General features: G+C 36.7%; 1 protein-coding gene across 3 annotated transcripts in view; it reads right to left on the bottom strand.

Annotated features, from left to right (window-relative positions):
• Positions 1 to 18,039, bottom strand: part of LOC150105535 (uncharacterized) — a 144,685-nt gene that overhangs the window by 78,788 nt on the left and 47,858 nt on the right. For all 3 annotated transcript variants that reach the window (XM_090394248.1, XM_090394250.1, XM_090394247.1), the window contains exon 4: positions 14,353 to 14,472. In XM_090394248.1, coding sequence (XP_090250374.1) covers positions 14,353 to 14,472 — 120 coding nt within the window. The remainder of the gene's footprint in view (positions 1 to 14,352; positions 14,473 to 18,039) is intronic.

An 18,039-nucleotide genomic window follows, 5' to 3' on the forward strand; every position in this document is an offset into this window, starting at 1 on the left:
TAGGAATTATATATTGCAAGAAAACCCATACTGTATATGTAAGAAATAAATTTATTGATAATATGAAATCATATATTTCATATTTTAGAGACAAACTGTCCACCATCAGTGATATAATAGGCAAATATTCAAAAGATAGAAACTTACAAGATGAGGGTTTCATGTCCATAGCCAATAGCTGTGAGGTAAATGGATAACATCTGATTAGTTGAAACCTGAGTAGCAATATAATGCCATTGAAAGAAAGAAAGATAATATATATTTATATATTTATTTCCAGTAATTAAGATTTTAAATCTTCCAAACATCCAGAGAAGAGAATCACTCTGATTTAAGTTAGCTAGTCTTATACAGAGGTTGTAGGGGTGTTTTCTCCTGGAAACTGTTTTTTTTCCCTCATCCTACAAGACGGACAAACTGCCAGAAAAACACATGCAATTAATATGCAATTTGGGTCTGATGTATACTTGATGCATAGAAACCATTTTAAATATTCATCATCCACTCACTGTCTTCGTCATCTGCCTAAGGTGGGTTGAGGCTACCATGAGCAATAACTTCGCAGTGCAATCTATCAGAATCCAATTTTTTTTTTAAATTCTTAAGATTTTTTGCTGCTTATACTCTTGATGTTTTCTATCCATTTCCTTCTGTCTTGTTGGCAGTATCTTTCTGTCTACTCTTCTGTTTTGGGGAATTTGAGAAAACTTTGTTTTCAAAAACGTGTTTTTTAACGTTTTAAAAAAACAGTTACCACTGTAACTGTTTTTCATCTGAAAAACAGTTACAGTGGTATAACATACGTACAGAATGTCTGTGATTCTTGTTATTATTGAAATATGGTAGTGTAATTCTTCTCTGATCTGATTGGTTTTCATTTCAGTCCATGACATTTTATTTATTTTCTTCAAACACTTGCTTTCAGAGACCATCAGTCATTATTTTTAAATATTAGGAAAGCAAAATGGGTCTGGATGTCAGGTCGGTCAACTGGATTCAGGATTGGCTGTCCAATAGGTATCAGTGAGTTGTGTATAGTAGGGCAGTTTCAAGGAGGCAGAGGGTTACAAGTGGGGTCTCACAGGGCTCAGTACTGGGACCTATATTGTTTAACCTTTATATCAATGACATTTTCAGTGGACTGCAGGGGGATATTCAGTTGTTTGTAGATGATGCAAAGCTGGGAAGGGTTATTAGTAATAGTGCAGATGTGGTAGCCCTGCAAGAGGATTTGAATAAGCTAGACAGATGGGCAAATGAATGGGGGATGTTGGTTTATTGCAGCAAAATGTAAGGTCTTGCGGTTTGATATGCAGTGTCCTATTGATCTATGGGAGGAGCTACACTGGAAGAAGTAGGGGAGACAAGAGATCTGGGGGTTGATGACTGATAGAAACCTGAAAATTAGGGGACATATTGCAAAGGTAGTGAAGTAACACAGAGGATTGCTGCAATAATGAGAAGGACACTGACCTGCAAAGATAAAAGAGTTATCATTCCACTGTATAGGACTGTGATCAGACCACACTTAGACTACTGTTCTCAGATTTGGTCCCCAGGATTTGAAGGGGATAAATTAACTGTGGAAAGGGTACAAAGGCAGATAACAAGGATGGTTTCAGGACTGTACACTGTTAGTTATGAGGATCATCTGAGGAAATGTGGACTGCAGAGTTTGGTGGATAGAAGGAGAGGTGATATGATTGAGACTTTTAAATTGTCGAGAGGTGGTTACAGGGTTGACACTGGGGAGTTCTTTTGCTTGGTTGAACAGCAGGAAGGAGTGATGACAAGGGGCCATCCCTGGAAGTTATGAAAGGAAACAGTGAGCAAGAGGGCGAGGAGTGGTTTCTTTGCATGGAGGGTGGTTGAACTGTGGAATGCATTGCCTGATAGAGTGGTGAGAGCGAGAACGGTCAATGAGTTTAAGGAGTGGTATGACAGACTGTGTTTCCTAGGAGGGACCTTCCACGATGAGTCTTGATAGACTCTGTGTCTCTTAGGAAGAACCTCCTGCGATGAGTCTTTTGACTCCATGGAGGCCCGAATAATAATAATAATAAAAATTAGAATATCAGAAGAACTAAGAAGACAAAAGGAAATCCTATGGATAATTATATCAAAATGACCTTCATTGAAGTAGATAATATAAAGTTATTAAGAACAGAAGACACATAATGGGAGAGCCTTAATGATCACTACACTTCTGCATTTAAATGTAAAATATCTATAAAAAAAATAAAGCATGCCTCTCTATTATATTATATTTATGCTTCTAAAAAGCCAATCAGTATACCAATTACAGGCACCTAAAATGATGAAATAGTTATGTAATATGTATTTCCAATTTAGGATGTCTACATAACTTCAAGCAGCATTATGTTACTAGACAAGCAGAAGAAAGATTTACTGGCTTTACTCTATACTGGTCTTTTCATAGCCAATTCCAGAGTCAGATGATCATTATTCGGGTTTTTTTCTTGTATGAAAAAACAACAAAAAAACTTTGATTTTTAATTCCTGTGCACAGATCAACTAGATCATAACTGACCAGATGCTGGTCTGGTTGGCCAAGTGGTTAGCTTATCTGCTCTCCAGCCAAAAGGCTGCGGGTTCGAATCCCAGCATGGGCATGGATGCCTGTGAAAATATTGATGGTGGGTGATAGATGGCATTGGTGTAGATGATGATGATGGTAGTTGCAGTTTGTTGTAGTTGATGGAGACAGAGAGTTGTAGAGTTGTAGAGTACTTCAAAGACTCCTCCCTTGAAGAGTCTTTGAAATCCCTGGAGGTGTCACGTAATAATAATAATTATTATTATGTGACGGCTCCAGGGAGTCCAAAGACCCATTGAGGGAGAATGTGCCAACACCATTGAACGATTGGTCCCTTCTAACTACTAACCGCATTCAAACCTGCTTAACTTTTTGCGAGCATTAGAAGCAGAGGCTCTACCAATTGACCAAATTAAACTTGAAAATATCAGAAAAGTGCATTGAAAGATACTTTTTTTTAAATCAGCAAGAAATACATAATTACTGCTGTAGGAATACAAACTTGCAAAGAAATTTTGTCATCCATCTATCCAGTGGCACACTCAGGATTTAATCTTGGAGGGGGGGGCCAGAGCACTCAAGATTTAATCTCGGGGGGGGGGGGGGGCGAGTTGAGTAGATAATTTACAAATACACACTACGCATTGCATACGACCTATGACTGAGCATCTGCAGTGATCGCCAATACATGACAAGTAGTATAGAAATAGAAGACACAACATAAATAAAAAAAAAAAAAAAAGAATTTTAATTAGGAAAATATTTTTGGAAAATTTTCTAGTGTTTATTTCCTTTTTCTTTTTTGGTGGGGGCAGGGCCCCTTGGCCCCCTTCCTGGGTGCACCACTGCATCTATCTTATGCTGTATTCTAGTCCTAACATTAACTATCTTAATTCCTACAGTGGAAATTAAGATAGTTAATGTGTTAGGACTAGCAAACAGAATGAGATGGTTGGATGACAAGATTTCTTTGAAAGACGGCAAGCATTCGTTCAAAGCTGAATCTCTAACACTTTAGTTATGTATTTCATAACATAATAATGGGAAATAACTAAGAAAGAAAACAAGCACACACTCTACTATTTCTGAATTTTGCAGTCTGGATTATGGCAAAATCATATTTCAACTAAATCAAATGCGACAGAATAATCATTTAGTTAAGTAAACGGGCTGTCTGAAAAGAGGCTGACAAGTCGGATACAAACAAAGCTCTCCCTGGAGCTGATGTTACTTGTATATTAATAATAATGCTGTAATTTTTGTTTTTGGGAGGATGTTGAATTAGGTTCTTTGGCTATAATTATGCTTATGAGATCTGAATATTGAATTATATCTTTATAATACAAAAAACTCACAGAAAAGCTATAAAGGCTCTTCAAATAGAATCTAAATAGACTAATGAAGAGGACAAATGAGTTAAAACTCCAACTTAATGCCTAAACGAAACCTTGTGTTATGGAAGGGTTGATTTTATTTTTAATTTATATGAATCCCATCGACAAAAGATTGTAAATCTATTCTAATGTCATAAGTGAAATAAGAGCTCAATTTGAAATCCTGCTGTAAAGAACAAACATGGGATTTTTTTAAGCTAGTTTAGGCCTTCAATAAGCAGGATGATAGTCTCGTCTCTCACCTGGTAATGAAATTCATCTACTACCCAAAGACATTCACAAACATGGATGTTTGTGAATACCTCAAATGTGTGAGAATATTCCAAAGTTGGATAGATTTGGGATTTACACAGTGTTAGCAGATGTACAGACGAAAGTGGAAAACTATATTAATTTTCTGAAAGCTTAAAAACTAAACTGTGTGTTTGTGAGAAATCCCAAGAAGAGAAATTTTATCATGTTTGAAGATCTGAATATTATCAGGAATAAGGAGAAGAGCTTTCTTGTGAGAAATAACAGAGGACTGTTTTGGTGGCACTGAAGTTCAGAGAGTTACTCTTGCCTCACTGAATAATAGTAAAGAGATCACAGTTTAATGTACTGATTATGGAAGATCTTGAAACTTCTTATGGCTGCACTATAAGTTTTGCCAGATGAGGAATAGTGTGCTATTTCTTTTCTGATATGCTATCAAAGCTATGGAAAAGATTTTAAGTCAGTGAGAAAAGATTATTTATGTACAGGAGGAAGAGAGTAGATGAAAGTACAGAGCTCTGCTCTAGCAAAGGTGAGGAATCTAAAGAGAGTAAGCAATTTACCACGATATGTATTAAACATCTATAGAAAAAGCTGGAAGCCCAATTGCAGCACTGTGCCAAATTGATCAAATGCTGTAGAAATGACAAGAACAGCCAAGCCAGTTTCATCAAACCTTTCCTTGGCTTGTGTAGAAATGGTGGGTGATGATGGCTACAAGATCAACCATGGATTGAGTGTGTCAAAATACTGCTAATTACTAATTAGCTGGTAGGTCTTCAGGTAATGCAGAAATTAAATTTGACGACCTTTATAATTTTTGAAAGAAGTAAGAACCACTGGATAGTGGTTCGGTGACTGAAATTTAGCATTCCACCTTACCCAGATCAATTCACTCCATGAGTCCTCTACAAGACTAGAGGAATCATGGAGTGAATTGATCTGGGTAAGGTGGAATGTACTTTGCTTTGGTCATCAGCTGGAATTGGAGAAGAATGATACCAGATGATCGGTCTTATCTTTGGGTGATGTTACAGTAGCAACATCTGGATGTGAGAGATGGAAACAAATGGATAAAAGTTGTGTCCAATGGCTTTAGTGAGGGATTAGGGATCCAAAAAGGTAGAAGGCCATTTGAATACGTTGCAAGTTTTCTGCATTTGGCCCTTTCAAAAACAACAATTTGTCTACTTTGCAAACAGAGATACTACCTGAGATATGACACAGAAGACTGAGAAGATAATAATGCAGCAATTAATTCCTAACGCTAGGCTTATAAGAAGTAAAGACAGGAATATGACATAATGAAAGAAGCATGGCCTTGGTGAAGGAGAGTAATTTTACCTTAGATATTTATTTTCTATAAAAAATTCCTGAGTTGGATAAAGAAAGTAGATAGTACACCATAACACTGGATTTTAAAGAAGTATACGAAAGGGTACTGCATAAAAATCTATTATTTAATGTGGATGAATGGGAAGCTGGACAGAAACTGTATAGAGTGGAGCAGAATAAAAGAGCAGGGAGGAAATCAATGGTGTATCACAGAGCTTTGTACTTGAATTACTACAGTTTAATTTGTACTTTAGTGATACTAGGGATGATTTAGGACAGACATATCCAGTTATTTGCTGATGATGCTAAAATAGGAAGGGTATTAATAAATAAAGGTGATGTGGAGATCCTGCAGGATGATTGGTGGCTAAGAAAATTACAAACTGTTTATTATACTGATCAAAGTGCATTGCAAAAAATATACAAGCAATGATGACATGGTTTTGGCAGGTGATGGTGGATATAGTCAAACCTGTGTTCAAATTTGCTTGCTTGGTTTCTTTGGGGGATAAGGAAGTGATACAGAGAATTTAGAGGCATGCCAACAAAGATGGTGATAGGTCTGTGGAATGGTCCTATGTACAATGTACAATGACAGACTGAAGAGTTGTGGATTACATAATTTGATTGATGAGATATAAAAGGCAATATGAAAGAACAATAAGTTGGTAATTGAGTTTTATAGGAAAGATGCACAAGAAAGGGTCACCAATGAAAGTTGTGCAAGTGGATAAATTGATAAATGATGAATAGGGGTTATTTATTGCCAGAGGTGATCATAACGTCTCTGTCAGGAAATAATTTTAATGAGGATTATGTGCAACAATTAGTATAGGGTTTCCATGATGAGTCTTGAGACTCCATAGTCTTCAGACTGCCCAGTTAATAATGATACTCAATAAGTCCTGCTAATAAAGAAAGATGGGATGAGATACTCAGGTAGTGTATTCTGGTCTGTTTGCAAAACAAGCAAACTATTGCTTTTGAAAGGACCAATGCTGAAAAATCACAAGTTAGGACTGGCAGATCACGCTCTGGATACTCCTTCACATAGGATTTGTTTATTGATATTACATAGAAGTTATTAGGTCCGAGAGGCTATTTTTAGCCTCTCAGACCTAATAATCAGCTGTGAAGCACTCTCCCAGCCTCAACAAGTACAGTAGCATTAATTTGTCAAAGATCTGGGAGGCTATCATTTTGAGACCTGATTTCTCCAAATTAACTTATGGTCATCTGGCCTGTGGAGGGTATCATGTAAAGACATTAAGTCTGTTTCAGTTATAATTTGAACTGTTTTTTGCAATTATTATATTTAGTTCAGTGCTGTGTACTTGTCACAGTTATAATTGTACTCTGAACATGCTGAAAATATTAGTAAGTTTAATAAACGTACTTCTTCATCTCTTAGTTTTGTTTATATTGTGAAATGGTATTATGCATATCAACTAGGAAAATGGAAACTAAAATTGTCATGACAACTCATTCAGCTGGCCTTTCTAAAAAAAAAGATGCTGGGACACAAATAGCATTCCAAACTATCTAAGATTTAGACAGAATTTCAATTTAGTTCAAAATGTATTTACACACAAGCAAGCTTAGCACCAATTCAAGAACAGATCAGCAGCACTTAGCTAAGATCAATGCTGCCATCAGAGTATTACAGGAAGAGCTTTTGGAAATCTTTAATCCAGAGCTGTGATCTATTCTACACTATCTCTGAAAATGCTGCTACTAAAGAATTTGAAAAGATTAAGAACCAGCATCTGAAAAAATTTGCAGCTCCTCAACAGCAAAGCAGTTACCAATCACAACTACAACAAGAAAGTATACTGGTGAATTTATCATTAGTCTCTCTTCAAAGGCAAAGTCAATACATACATCTTCAAGGCCCACCTTTCCTAATTGGGTTGTGGGGGCAACAGCTGCAAGAGGAACTTCCAATGGTCACGATCCTCTGGCACCAAGCTCAGGTGTTCTGGTGGATTCCCAAACGTGTCCACCCAGGTTTTGGATATAATCTATCCAGCGAGTCCTTCGCCTTCCACGTGGCCTCCCACCCTCTGGCTTGGCAAAGAGGCCTGCTGAGGGAGCCTCTCTTGTGGCATTCTGACCAGGTGCCCATGCCAACGTAACTGTGATCTCTCAACACGGCAAAGTCAACACACTTACTAATTATATATTGGGTTTTATCCTTTATCCAAGTGTTAGCAAACAAAGTTTGCACCTGAAGTACTTTCAGGACTGGGGCAATTCGTGGTAAAGGTGGTATAAGTTCTCATCACTTGCTTCAGTATCTCCCATAATGCAAAGCACATCTCCTTGCAGACATGTATAATGCTATGCATTAAGGGAAAGGGCCACTACCAAGACCGGCTTCGACCTTTATTGAAGTCTCATCAGTGGGAGCCAGACCCAGAGGTGGTGATACTAAGGTAGAAGTAATGGAGAAGTCATATTTCCCTATATGAGTTGCCAAAGGATGTCACACCCTATTATTAAAATTCTATGGATTAATAATAGGGTTTTATCCTTTATCCAGATTTTATCCTTATACCACCTTTACCATGTGTTGCCCCAGTCCTGAAAGTACTTCAGGCACAAACTTTGTTTGATAACACTTGGATAAAGGATAAAACCCAATATATAATTAGTATTATAGCCAAGTGAAAAAACTTCAATGCACTTAGTCGCAGGATTTCAACATCATGACCAAAAAAAGTACCAATTCTGTAAATAATGACTAGTGTGGAACATGGTATGTATGATCTTGCACCCACAGTGACTAATAACATTCATTTGGATTTGGCTAGTATTCTGATGAAATCCAAATCTCCCAAGAATAACAGTCCATCTAATGAAATATCAGCACTTAAAAAGTTATACAGGAACAAACAAAAAAAAACAGATAATGGAAATGCAACTGCTATTATGGACCAAGACAATCACAACAGAAAAATGAGTCAATTCTTAAAGACTCCTCTACTTATCAGATTACAGATCGGAATCCTACAGAATCCCAAAAGAAAGGGTGCATAAATTATTTAAAAAAAGTCATGCCAAACCATGATAATGCTGTCCAGAGAATTGCACAAGCTCAGTTCCATTAGTAATGCTGTGAGCAGCCAACATTCGCATGTTTATTAGTAGAGAGAGAGAGTTATCTCACTGTTAACATGCAATGGAGAGATTATGAGAATTGTGTAGCACTTCACAAGGTTGGAATGCAGCCACCTATTATTTTCAACATTAAAGACATTCAGGATCAGTAGGATGTTTGTGTATTGGACTATTAAATGTTATAACGATACAGAAGATGTATCTCATAGCCAAAGAACATGTCAACGACATTACATTACGACACAACAGCTTGTGAGGACTGTGAAGGCATGCCTCCGCATTAATCCTGTGAACACAGAAAGTGATGTCACAAGAGATGAACATTTCACAGAGAATGATGTTACGTGTACTAATTGATGACCTGGGAGTGAGAGCCTATCATCGTTCAACTGGACACTCCCTAACACCACAATTTATGCAGCAGAGGGTGATAAAATCAAAAGCATTTCTTCTGTGGAATGCAAAACAACAGACTTCACAAATATGAAGATTTTCACCACTGAAGAATCATTTAACTGCCAAAATTATCAGGTATATACCTTGGATGCTTGCACAACATGTGCCATAGCACCCAGGAATCAGAGGTCACCACTACCACCTGTCAGTGATCGTTTGATATGTGTGTGTGGTGGTGGTGGGGGGGGGGGGAATGATGATGTATCAGAGGGTATCCAAGTTACATTTCCGTGAGAAAGGGGTCAAAATTTCTGCCAAAGTGTATAAAGACAGACTGTGCTGGAACCTGTGGTATGGCCCTGAACAACAATTTTTTTCACGGTAGGTAGCGGACCTTCCAACAGGACTAGAACCACACAACAGTGGCTGGAGGCAAATGTGCTGGACCACATATCACCATCTGGAAGAACCGATCTGAATCAGTTAGACATCAAATTGTGGTTGGAGCTTGAGAGAGTAACCTGCAAGGAATGACACTCCACATCACCAGCCAGAAGGTGGATTTGGAGCAAGTGGTGGCAGAATTTCAGTTGGATGTTGTACCTGCCACCACTGATAAGTGGCCTCACAGACTTTGGAAGTACATGAAGGTAAAAGGGGACACTTCAAACATCGAATGCTGCTATATGCATGTTATACATGTGGTTTGTATGTGCTGAAAGCTGTAAATGATTTCCTGACAGATTAAAGATTTATGCACTGTTCAAGTTATAACAGAGGTAAAGTGGCCAGACTACAGATTTAATAACCAGATGTCAAACAGAAATTTGACCGGCTGATATAATTATTTTGTTTTATTTATATATTTTATTTATGTATGTATTTGATTTAGTTAGGATGGGTAAGTAAGCAGGCTAGGATGTTAATTACTTTTAGACATTATGTAGCTTATAAAAGTATGGTGCTAATTGCTTTAATGTAGTGTGTGTGTGTGTGTGTGTGTGTGTGCACACGCACACACACACACACACAATAGGTTGGGACTGGACAAGCAGCATGCTTAATCAGGCTAGGAAAAAAATTAACTAGGAAGTTAGTTAATTTTAGACACTATGTAGTTTATAATAGTATGGTGCTAGTTACTTCAGTGTAGTGTGTCTGTGTGTGCATGCATGCATATATATATATATATACATGATGGTGGTCTGAAAAGTTCTCGGCCTAACAATGAAAAAATTAATTTATTATTTCGAAATTATTTTTATTTTTCAACATAATCTCCCTTAAAACATACATTTATTCCAGTAATGCTCCAGAGCCATTATCCCATCCCTGTAGTGGTTCTCAGTAAGATCTGCAAAATACCCCTCTACAGTTGCAATCGCCTCTTGATTCGAAGAAAGACGCTGACCAGCGAAGAAGAGTTCTAGTTTTGGGAAGAGACGGAAGTCAGAGGGAGCCAAATCAGGGGAATAGGGTGGATGTTCCAACAATGCACAGTGCAGATCCCTTAATATTCCCATTGCCAAAACACCTTTGTGGGCAGGTGCATTGTCATGATGAAAGATTATTTTTTTCTTCTGCAAAACGAGTCTTTTCTCACGAATTTTTTCATCTAGTCTGGTTAAAAGATCGGAATAATATTCTCCAGTTATTGTTTTACCTTTCTCAAGATAATTAATAAACAAAATGCCTTTAGCATCCCAAAACACCAATGCCATGACCTTTTATGCTGATGGAACCGACTTTGTCTTCTTTGGCACTGAACAACCGACCATTGTCCACTGTTTTGACTGTTGTTTGGATTCTGGTGTGTAATGGTGAATCCAAGTCTCATCCATAGTAATAAATCGATGCACAAAATCACTTTTATTCTTGTTAAAACGCTCCAAGCACTGTTCAGAGATTTTCATGCGAGTGCGTTTTTGATCTGCTGTGAGCAAGCATGGCACCCATCCACAAAGCTTTTTCATTTGCAATTCTTCAAATATATCCTACACGTTCTTTTGAAATGCCTATAGTCTCACACACTTTGACTCGCCGGTCATCAATACCATATCGTGCACTTGATCAATGATTTCTGGTGTTATTACACTTTTTGGACGTCCTTCACATGAATCACCTTCAAGGCTGGTACAGCCACGTTTAAACTTGGCAGCCCATTTCTTAATTGTCAAAAATGAAGAAGAGTGCCCATAAACTTTTATGAACTTCGAATGAATTTCTTTTAGTATTAAACCTTCTTTTAAAAAGAATTTTATAACTGCACGATATTCAATTTTATCCATTTCAAGGAATACAGACAACACTTTTGCTTCAGACAGTTATATAAAACAAACTACTTGATAGAACGACTTGTAATTTCACATGGATGCTTATGACAAATGTATAAACTTGGAAAAAAAAAGTTGCCATCTACAGTCGAGGCTGAGTACATTTCAAACCACCCTTGTGTGCATGGATGTACACACACACACATTCCTGGAGATGAACTTAATGGAAAGGATAAAACAGAGTGATGTTCACCTTTGAATTACACTGAAAGAAAGGAGTTAGTACCTGTATTTTTATTATCCCAAGCTTGATTACCATTTTTATGTTGTTTTTCAGTTAAAAAGTATGCAAATTTGAAAGCAACTATATGGTAATTCCATTAACTGAATAAATATCCCTTTTCTTTCAGTAAAATGATATTCATTCAAATTTCATACATCCTGTGGGCATTTGGAAGCATGGCCCACTGACAGGTTGGGACTGGACAAGTCTTAAGTATTATGCTTCATTTTACTATCAAGCATAATACTTAGTAGTAAAATGAAGTAGTAAAATTGGAAGCATGGCCCACTGACAGGTTGGGACTGGACAAGTCTTAAGTATTATGCTTCATTTTACTATCAAGCATAATACTTAGTACTCAAGCATGTGCTCAATAATACCTTTAATCCTAGCTGCAATAGTTTCATTTATATAACAGGATAAAAACTGGATATGCATTAGTATATTCAAATATTGCAAATACATTTGACAGACAGCCACATAAGACATTAACTAAACTGGAAGATTAGATAAGAAGTTAGTGAGTAGTTGGGCAGGAGACTGTTTATCTGACAGGCATCAGGAAAGTTGTGTATGAGAGAGCAGTATCCCACAAAAAGAAAAGATACCAGTGGCAGGCCACAGAGATTCGGTCTTTTACTGTAATTTATATGTTAATGATATTGTAAGGATTAGAAAGATATGTAGTTGTTTACTAATGATGCAAAACTGGTAAAAAGCTATGAGGAGTAAACAGTGGTTAAATTCAGCTGGGACCCTCCAGGGCCCAGCCCTGGAACTTTTTTATGCACTGGGCCCATACTGGAACATTTTTCTGCTTTGTGTCTTTTCTCCCTTTACAGTAATTATGATTACATTATTGTGTTATTTTTGAACAACTGTTTACAGATTTGAATGCGTATATAAAATCAATATCAACAGTCACCTGATGAAAGTGACAGGGAGATTTGGAGCTTCCTGTAATGTGTTATCTTGCAGCGATTGACAAGCAAACATTATTGCAGTGTAGCGTAGCGGAATTTTTACAGACTCATAGCGATATTTTGTCTTTTCTGGTTGGCAACACTGTCAGCAACAGTCAGTAAATAACAATAGAACAGCAGATTAGTAGTTGTTTAACAGAGCTCGTGATTATGGGAAGCACAAAGAAAATAGAGTCATATTTTTGTGTAGGCCTAGTATTTCAACTATGGATAAGTACATTGGTACCTTCTTTAAACAGAAAAATAGCTCAGATGACAGTGATAATACAAAACGAGTTTGTAATGACAGTTTGTGCATAGTTTCTGAAGAGAAACAAGTCTGTAATGAATCCACAGAAACACAGGATTCCCATCAGCTGCAATGTGATAATATTAATATTTTGAACAAAAGGAAAGACTTGATGACTTGCTGGACACTCAACCAGTGGATAGCATTCCAAAATAAATAAAATTGGTTATTTTGTAAGGATGGAGGTTTGGGGTGTATAACGTGTGCAGAGATACAGACCTTAGATGCAAGTTCTTCATATCAGGATATTCAGAGTGCATAAATGGATTAATGTCCATTAAAGGGCACTAATTCAATTATGGATTAATGCCCTTAATTGGTTGGTTGAGGTCTAAACAATGCCAACAAAGGCAACTCAGAAAATTGAATTATCTTTTAATATGTTGGAAGTATTATATTAATTTGTAATTTTGTATTTGTATTTAATGTTTCTGGTGGTGTGGAAGAGAAGGCCTGATGGCTTTAACTCCACCAGAATAAATAAATAAATAAATAAAATTTTTAAAAATGTGACAATCTAGCAATAGCTTCACATTTCTGATGCTTACTTTAACCAAAGCTTATTCATTTAGAATTTTACTCCAAAGCTTATTCGTTTAGAATTTAACTACTGGGAGTAGAGTATACACGTTGTGGATTTACAGGATCTGCAGAGAAAGAGAGTGAGAAAGTAACTGGACAAGCAATTTAGTATCATTAAGTGCACGGCTTTGAATGGAAGGCAAGACATGAGATGTATAAATAGCAGGAATGTCTTAGAGATAGAAATACAATATATGTAGGTATTTGTGGATAAGGACCTGAAAATTAGAGTCATATAATAGAATTGTGAGAAAACGCAATGGATTATGGCAATGATGAAAAGCAAACTGGCATGTAGAAGTAAAGATATTGTTGTTTGACTCTTAAAGTGACCAGAGAAGAGTAATGAGTGATGTCAGGCCTTATAATGTTGGGAATGACATCAGTTACAAGAATGCCATTAGGAGCCTAGTGGAGAGAAGGAGGAAGAGGTATGATTAAAACGTGAGCATTAGTGGGGAAGTACCACATTAATGTGGAAAAGATCTTATCATACAGTAGAAAAATGGAGAGGGAAGAGAGAGAGAGAGACAGACAGAATAAGATGATATAAAGGACTTATTTTTTATTTTATTTGGAGAGTTGGTGAGTGGTTGAGAGAGTAGTGAGAGAAGAAAAGTGAATGACTTTAAGACCCACTTCAATAAGCTTTGTGTGTAAACAATCAGAACTCCCAATAACAGATCTAACTCCATGGAGACATGATGATAAAAATTAACAAGTATTTCAGTAATTATTTTTTTTATTTCTTTTTAACTATAAAAGCAAGCCAGAAATGAGCACTTTCTGCCTTGCTTTGATAGTAAAGTTCTAACAATGATCAAAATATTACCAAAAGGATTATCATCTTCAAAGGAGAATTCAAAACTCAATGGTGCTGCTTACCACAAGTACTTCGATCTTCATCACTGAAATCACCACAGTTGTTGTGACCATCACACTTGAGACCTATCCAAATTTTCCGCTGGTTGTCACACCAGAATGTTTCAGAGTGTTTTGTTCCGCCTGAGATATGAAAATATATATAAATATACAAGAAGTCTGCTATATTTTTGATGAAATGGCATACATACATACATACATGCTTATATTATTAATATTACTGTATTAAAGTAAACTTGCCAAGAAATGATATTCTTGTTTATCATTAAGTAAAAGAAAAGGAAAAGAAAACTGAAAAACTCTTCAGTTCCATAAAAGTCAATAATTATACTTTATCCAAGTGTAAGTAAAAGTTTGCACATGAAGTATCTTCATGACTAGGCTACTTATATGTATATAGAGGCTAATGGCTTCACATCAATTCCCTTAATAATCCCATAATACATCATTTCTGAAGCCATAATGCTATGCATTACATGAAGGGTCACTACTCAGACCAGTTTCAACCTTTATTAAGGTCTCACCAATGGGAACCAGATACAAAAGAGATACCAAGGTTGAATTAATGCCATAAGGCATATATTTCCCATATACAAGTAGTAAAAAGTGTATCATCATATCATTAAATTACTCCGGATCAGAAATAGTTGTAGAAAGTTTTTTTTTTTATTTGGTTATAAATTAAATTTGCCAAAAAACTGGTCTGGGTAGTGGCTCTTCTCATAATGCATAGCATTATGCATTTCCAAAAGGAAGTGCACTTTGCCTTATGATTATACTAAGGCAATTAATGTGGAGTTATCAGCTTCTATATACAAATAGCCTAGTTAGGAAGATACTTGAATAAAGGATCAAACAAGAATATAATTTCTCAGAAGGTTTAATTTATAACCAAGTGAAGAAGCTTTCTGTATGAAATTCACAATACCTGTCATACCTCTCCTTGAACTTAAAAATTTCTCTGGAAATCCACTCATTCAAGCAAAAAAAAACTGAGTTCATACACCCTCACTAGACCACATACAACTTCTATGAGAAACCTCCCTTTTCTATTTAGTCATGTATTGAAAAAAGTTTCAGTCACTATAGATACAGCATAAAATCTCTTCAATTATTTATATTTCTATCATCTCCCTTTTCCACCTATCAACTAAACCTTTAATCCATAAACTGTGTGTATTGCATATAAGTATGCATGCACATTGAGTATTATCCATAAGTTGCATAACACTATTTTCCAAAACAGTAGCCACTCGTGCCTATCAAACTGACAAATTATAAATCCTTCCCTATGAACCACATATTTCACAAAAATTAATGTCTTTTAATATCTGTTTTTTTGCAAATGATGTTGTATTAATTGACTAACATTCATACTACCCAAAACCACTTAGATAATTCATGTAAAAATGCAGCACTGATCAGTCAATAACAGTAAAACTGAAGTCCTAAAGAACAGAAGAGAAGGAAACATTAGGCTAAATGACCAAGTCTTGAAGAAGTAAAATGATTTTCAGTACCTTGGTTCCTACAATGATACTCTAACTGAAATAGGGAAAAGAAAACTGAAAGCTCTTCAGTTCCATAAAAGTCTAATATATATATATATATATATTTTTTTTTTACATATCTGATCCACTCACGAAAGGCCACAAGACCTATAGCACACTAGTGCCATGAGTGGGCAAGAGGAATAGAAGAGAGGAGGAATCTGTTTACATTTTGATCAAACAGCTGAGGGATATAATGTTTGGGAAAGGCAGAGTGAGGGACACTGTTCCAAAGGACAGAAGTAGATGGAATAAAAGAAGGGGCAGTGAAGTCGGTTCAGAGAGTTTTAAGGTGGACTGTAAAAGGATGTTGTTAGCAGTGGCTCTTGTTTTAATGATTTTGGAGGAAAAATGATGGAATAATAGTGACCAATTCAGCAGAGCACTGTCCATGAAAGTATCTGTAGAAAAGGCACAATGCAGAAACTGAACACTTGAGAGAGGGATTAAAGTGGGTTTGTGAGAGAGGGATCATTAATTAGCTGAATTGCCCTCTTCTGGACAGAATCAAGCAATCTTAGAGAGGATTTTTGGTGCACCACCCCCAAATATGGGAAGAATATCCCATGGCTGGGTGGATTTGGACTTTGTATAGGGTTAGCAGCTGTGAAGTAGTGCTTATGCAAAAAAGTACAACAAGTTTTTTTGGCAGCTACAGAAGCTATAGTTGAAATATAGTTGTGCCAGGAAAGATCAGAGGTACAAGTCAGTCCAAGAAAAGAAATTAAATCATGTTTGGATATCTCAGTATTACTGAAGGTAAGGGGGAGGATATGAGCTCTTTTTTGAGAGAGATCAGACAGGGCTTTGGAGGCATTGAAGTTTACAAGACTGTCCTTGCCCCATTGAGATATAGCTAGGAGATCTGAATTCAGGTCCCTGGTCGTGGTAGTTCTTGAGGATTCTAATTCTTGAGCACTAACTTTGCCAATGACAAAGCTATGGATAGGATTGGAAGTCTGTGAGAGCAGGTCGTTTATATACAAGAGAAAGAGAGTGGGTGAAAGAACAGAACCCTGGGGTACTTCTGCATTGGTGAGGAAATCTGAGGAAAATAAGCCATCTGCCATGACACGTAGTGAGCAACCAGTAAGAAAGATGATGAGGAAAGGCAGCCCACAGGATGGCAGTTTGGTCAGTAGGCCTCTGTGTCAAACCTGTTCAAATGCTTTTGAAATGTCGAGGACCATGTGAGTTTGTCCAAATTTCTCTAAGGCCATAGGTGGGTGGTGAAAGCAAGATCAGCAGTAGATTGTGAGTGGCAGAATCCATACCACTGGTCACTGATTAGTTGCCATGTCTCTAGGTGTTCAATAGTTGGTTTCTCCATAATGTTTGAGAGAATAAACCTGGAAATCCAATCTCATCACCACAAATATCAAAATTTGTCTGTACAAAACTACTACCAGTCAAGTCATATTTATATATGGTGCCCAAACATGGAACATAGCTACTGAACGAGCAGTTGATATCCTGATAGCTTGGGACAACATAGCTTCAAACAATACTAGGATATGCATGGCAAGATCACATTCCCAATACTGTCATTCTTGTAGAAAGCCAGAAAAGATGTATAATAGAAACAATTTTAAAAAATAAATAAATACTGACATGGTTGAGAAACCAACTTAGACATCCACCTTCACCTACATCCAGTGCTCTTGCTCTCTAGAAGCAAACTAATAAACACAGAAGAGGAAGACCAATAAAAGTTTTGGCAATACATAAGCAAACTTCTTTTTGAAGATGAGGCTCATGAACCATCTGACATAGTTTTTTTGCATATGTGGGATCCAGAACCAAAAAAAAACAAAAAAGCATATGGTGATTGCAAGAAAACATGAAATACTGTTATCTTGTACTTCATGCAGTCTTCACACTTTGTTGAATGAGCATGATTTTATAGCATCAGTTAAACATGTTAAATGCAAAACATTTCAATAAGTTTTGTATCTATTTGTGAACCTATATACACTGTTGGAAAGAAATCAATGGATACCATAATGTGAGGAACAAACAGCCATGGCACCCACCTTAATAAGATATAGGACCTCCTTTCACTGTGATGACTGCAATAATTCTACAGGGCATACTTTCTACAAGCATTTGATAGCAATCAATGGAAATTTTGGATTATCCT

This window comes from Typopeltis vanoorti, chromosome 6, assembly GCF_054136105.1.
Source record: "Typopeltis vanoorti isolate ZY-2024b chromosome 6, IOZ_Tvanoo_1.0, whole genome shotgun sequence".
Lineage (NCBI taxonomy): Eukaryota > Metazoa > Arthropoda > Arachnida > Uropygi > Thelyphonidae > Typopeltis > Typopeltis vanoorti.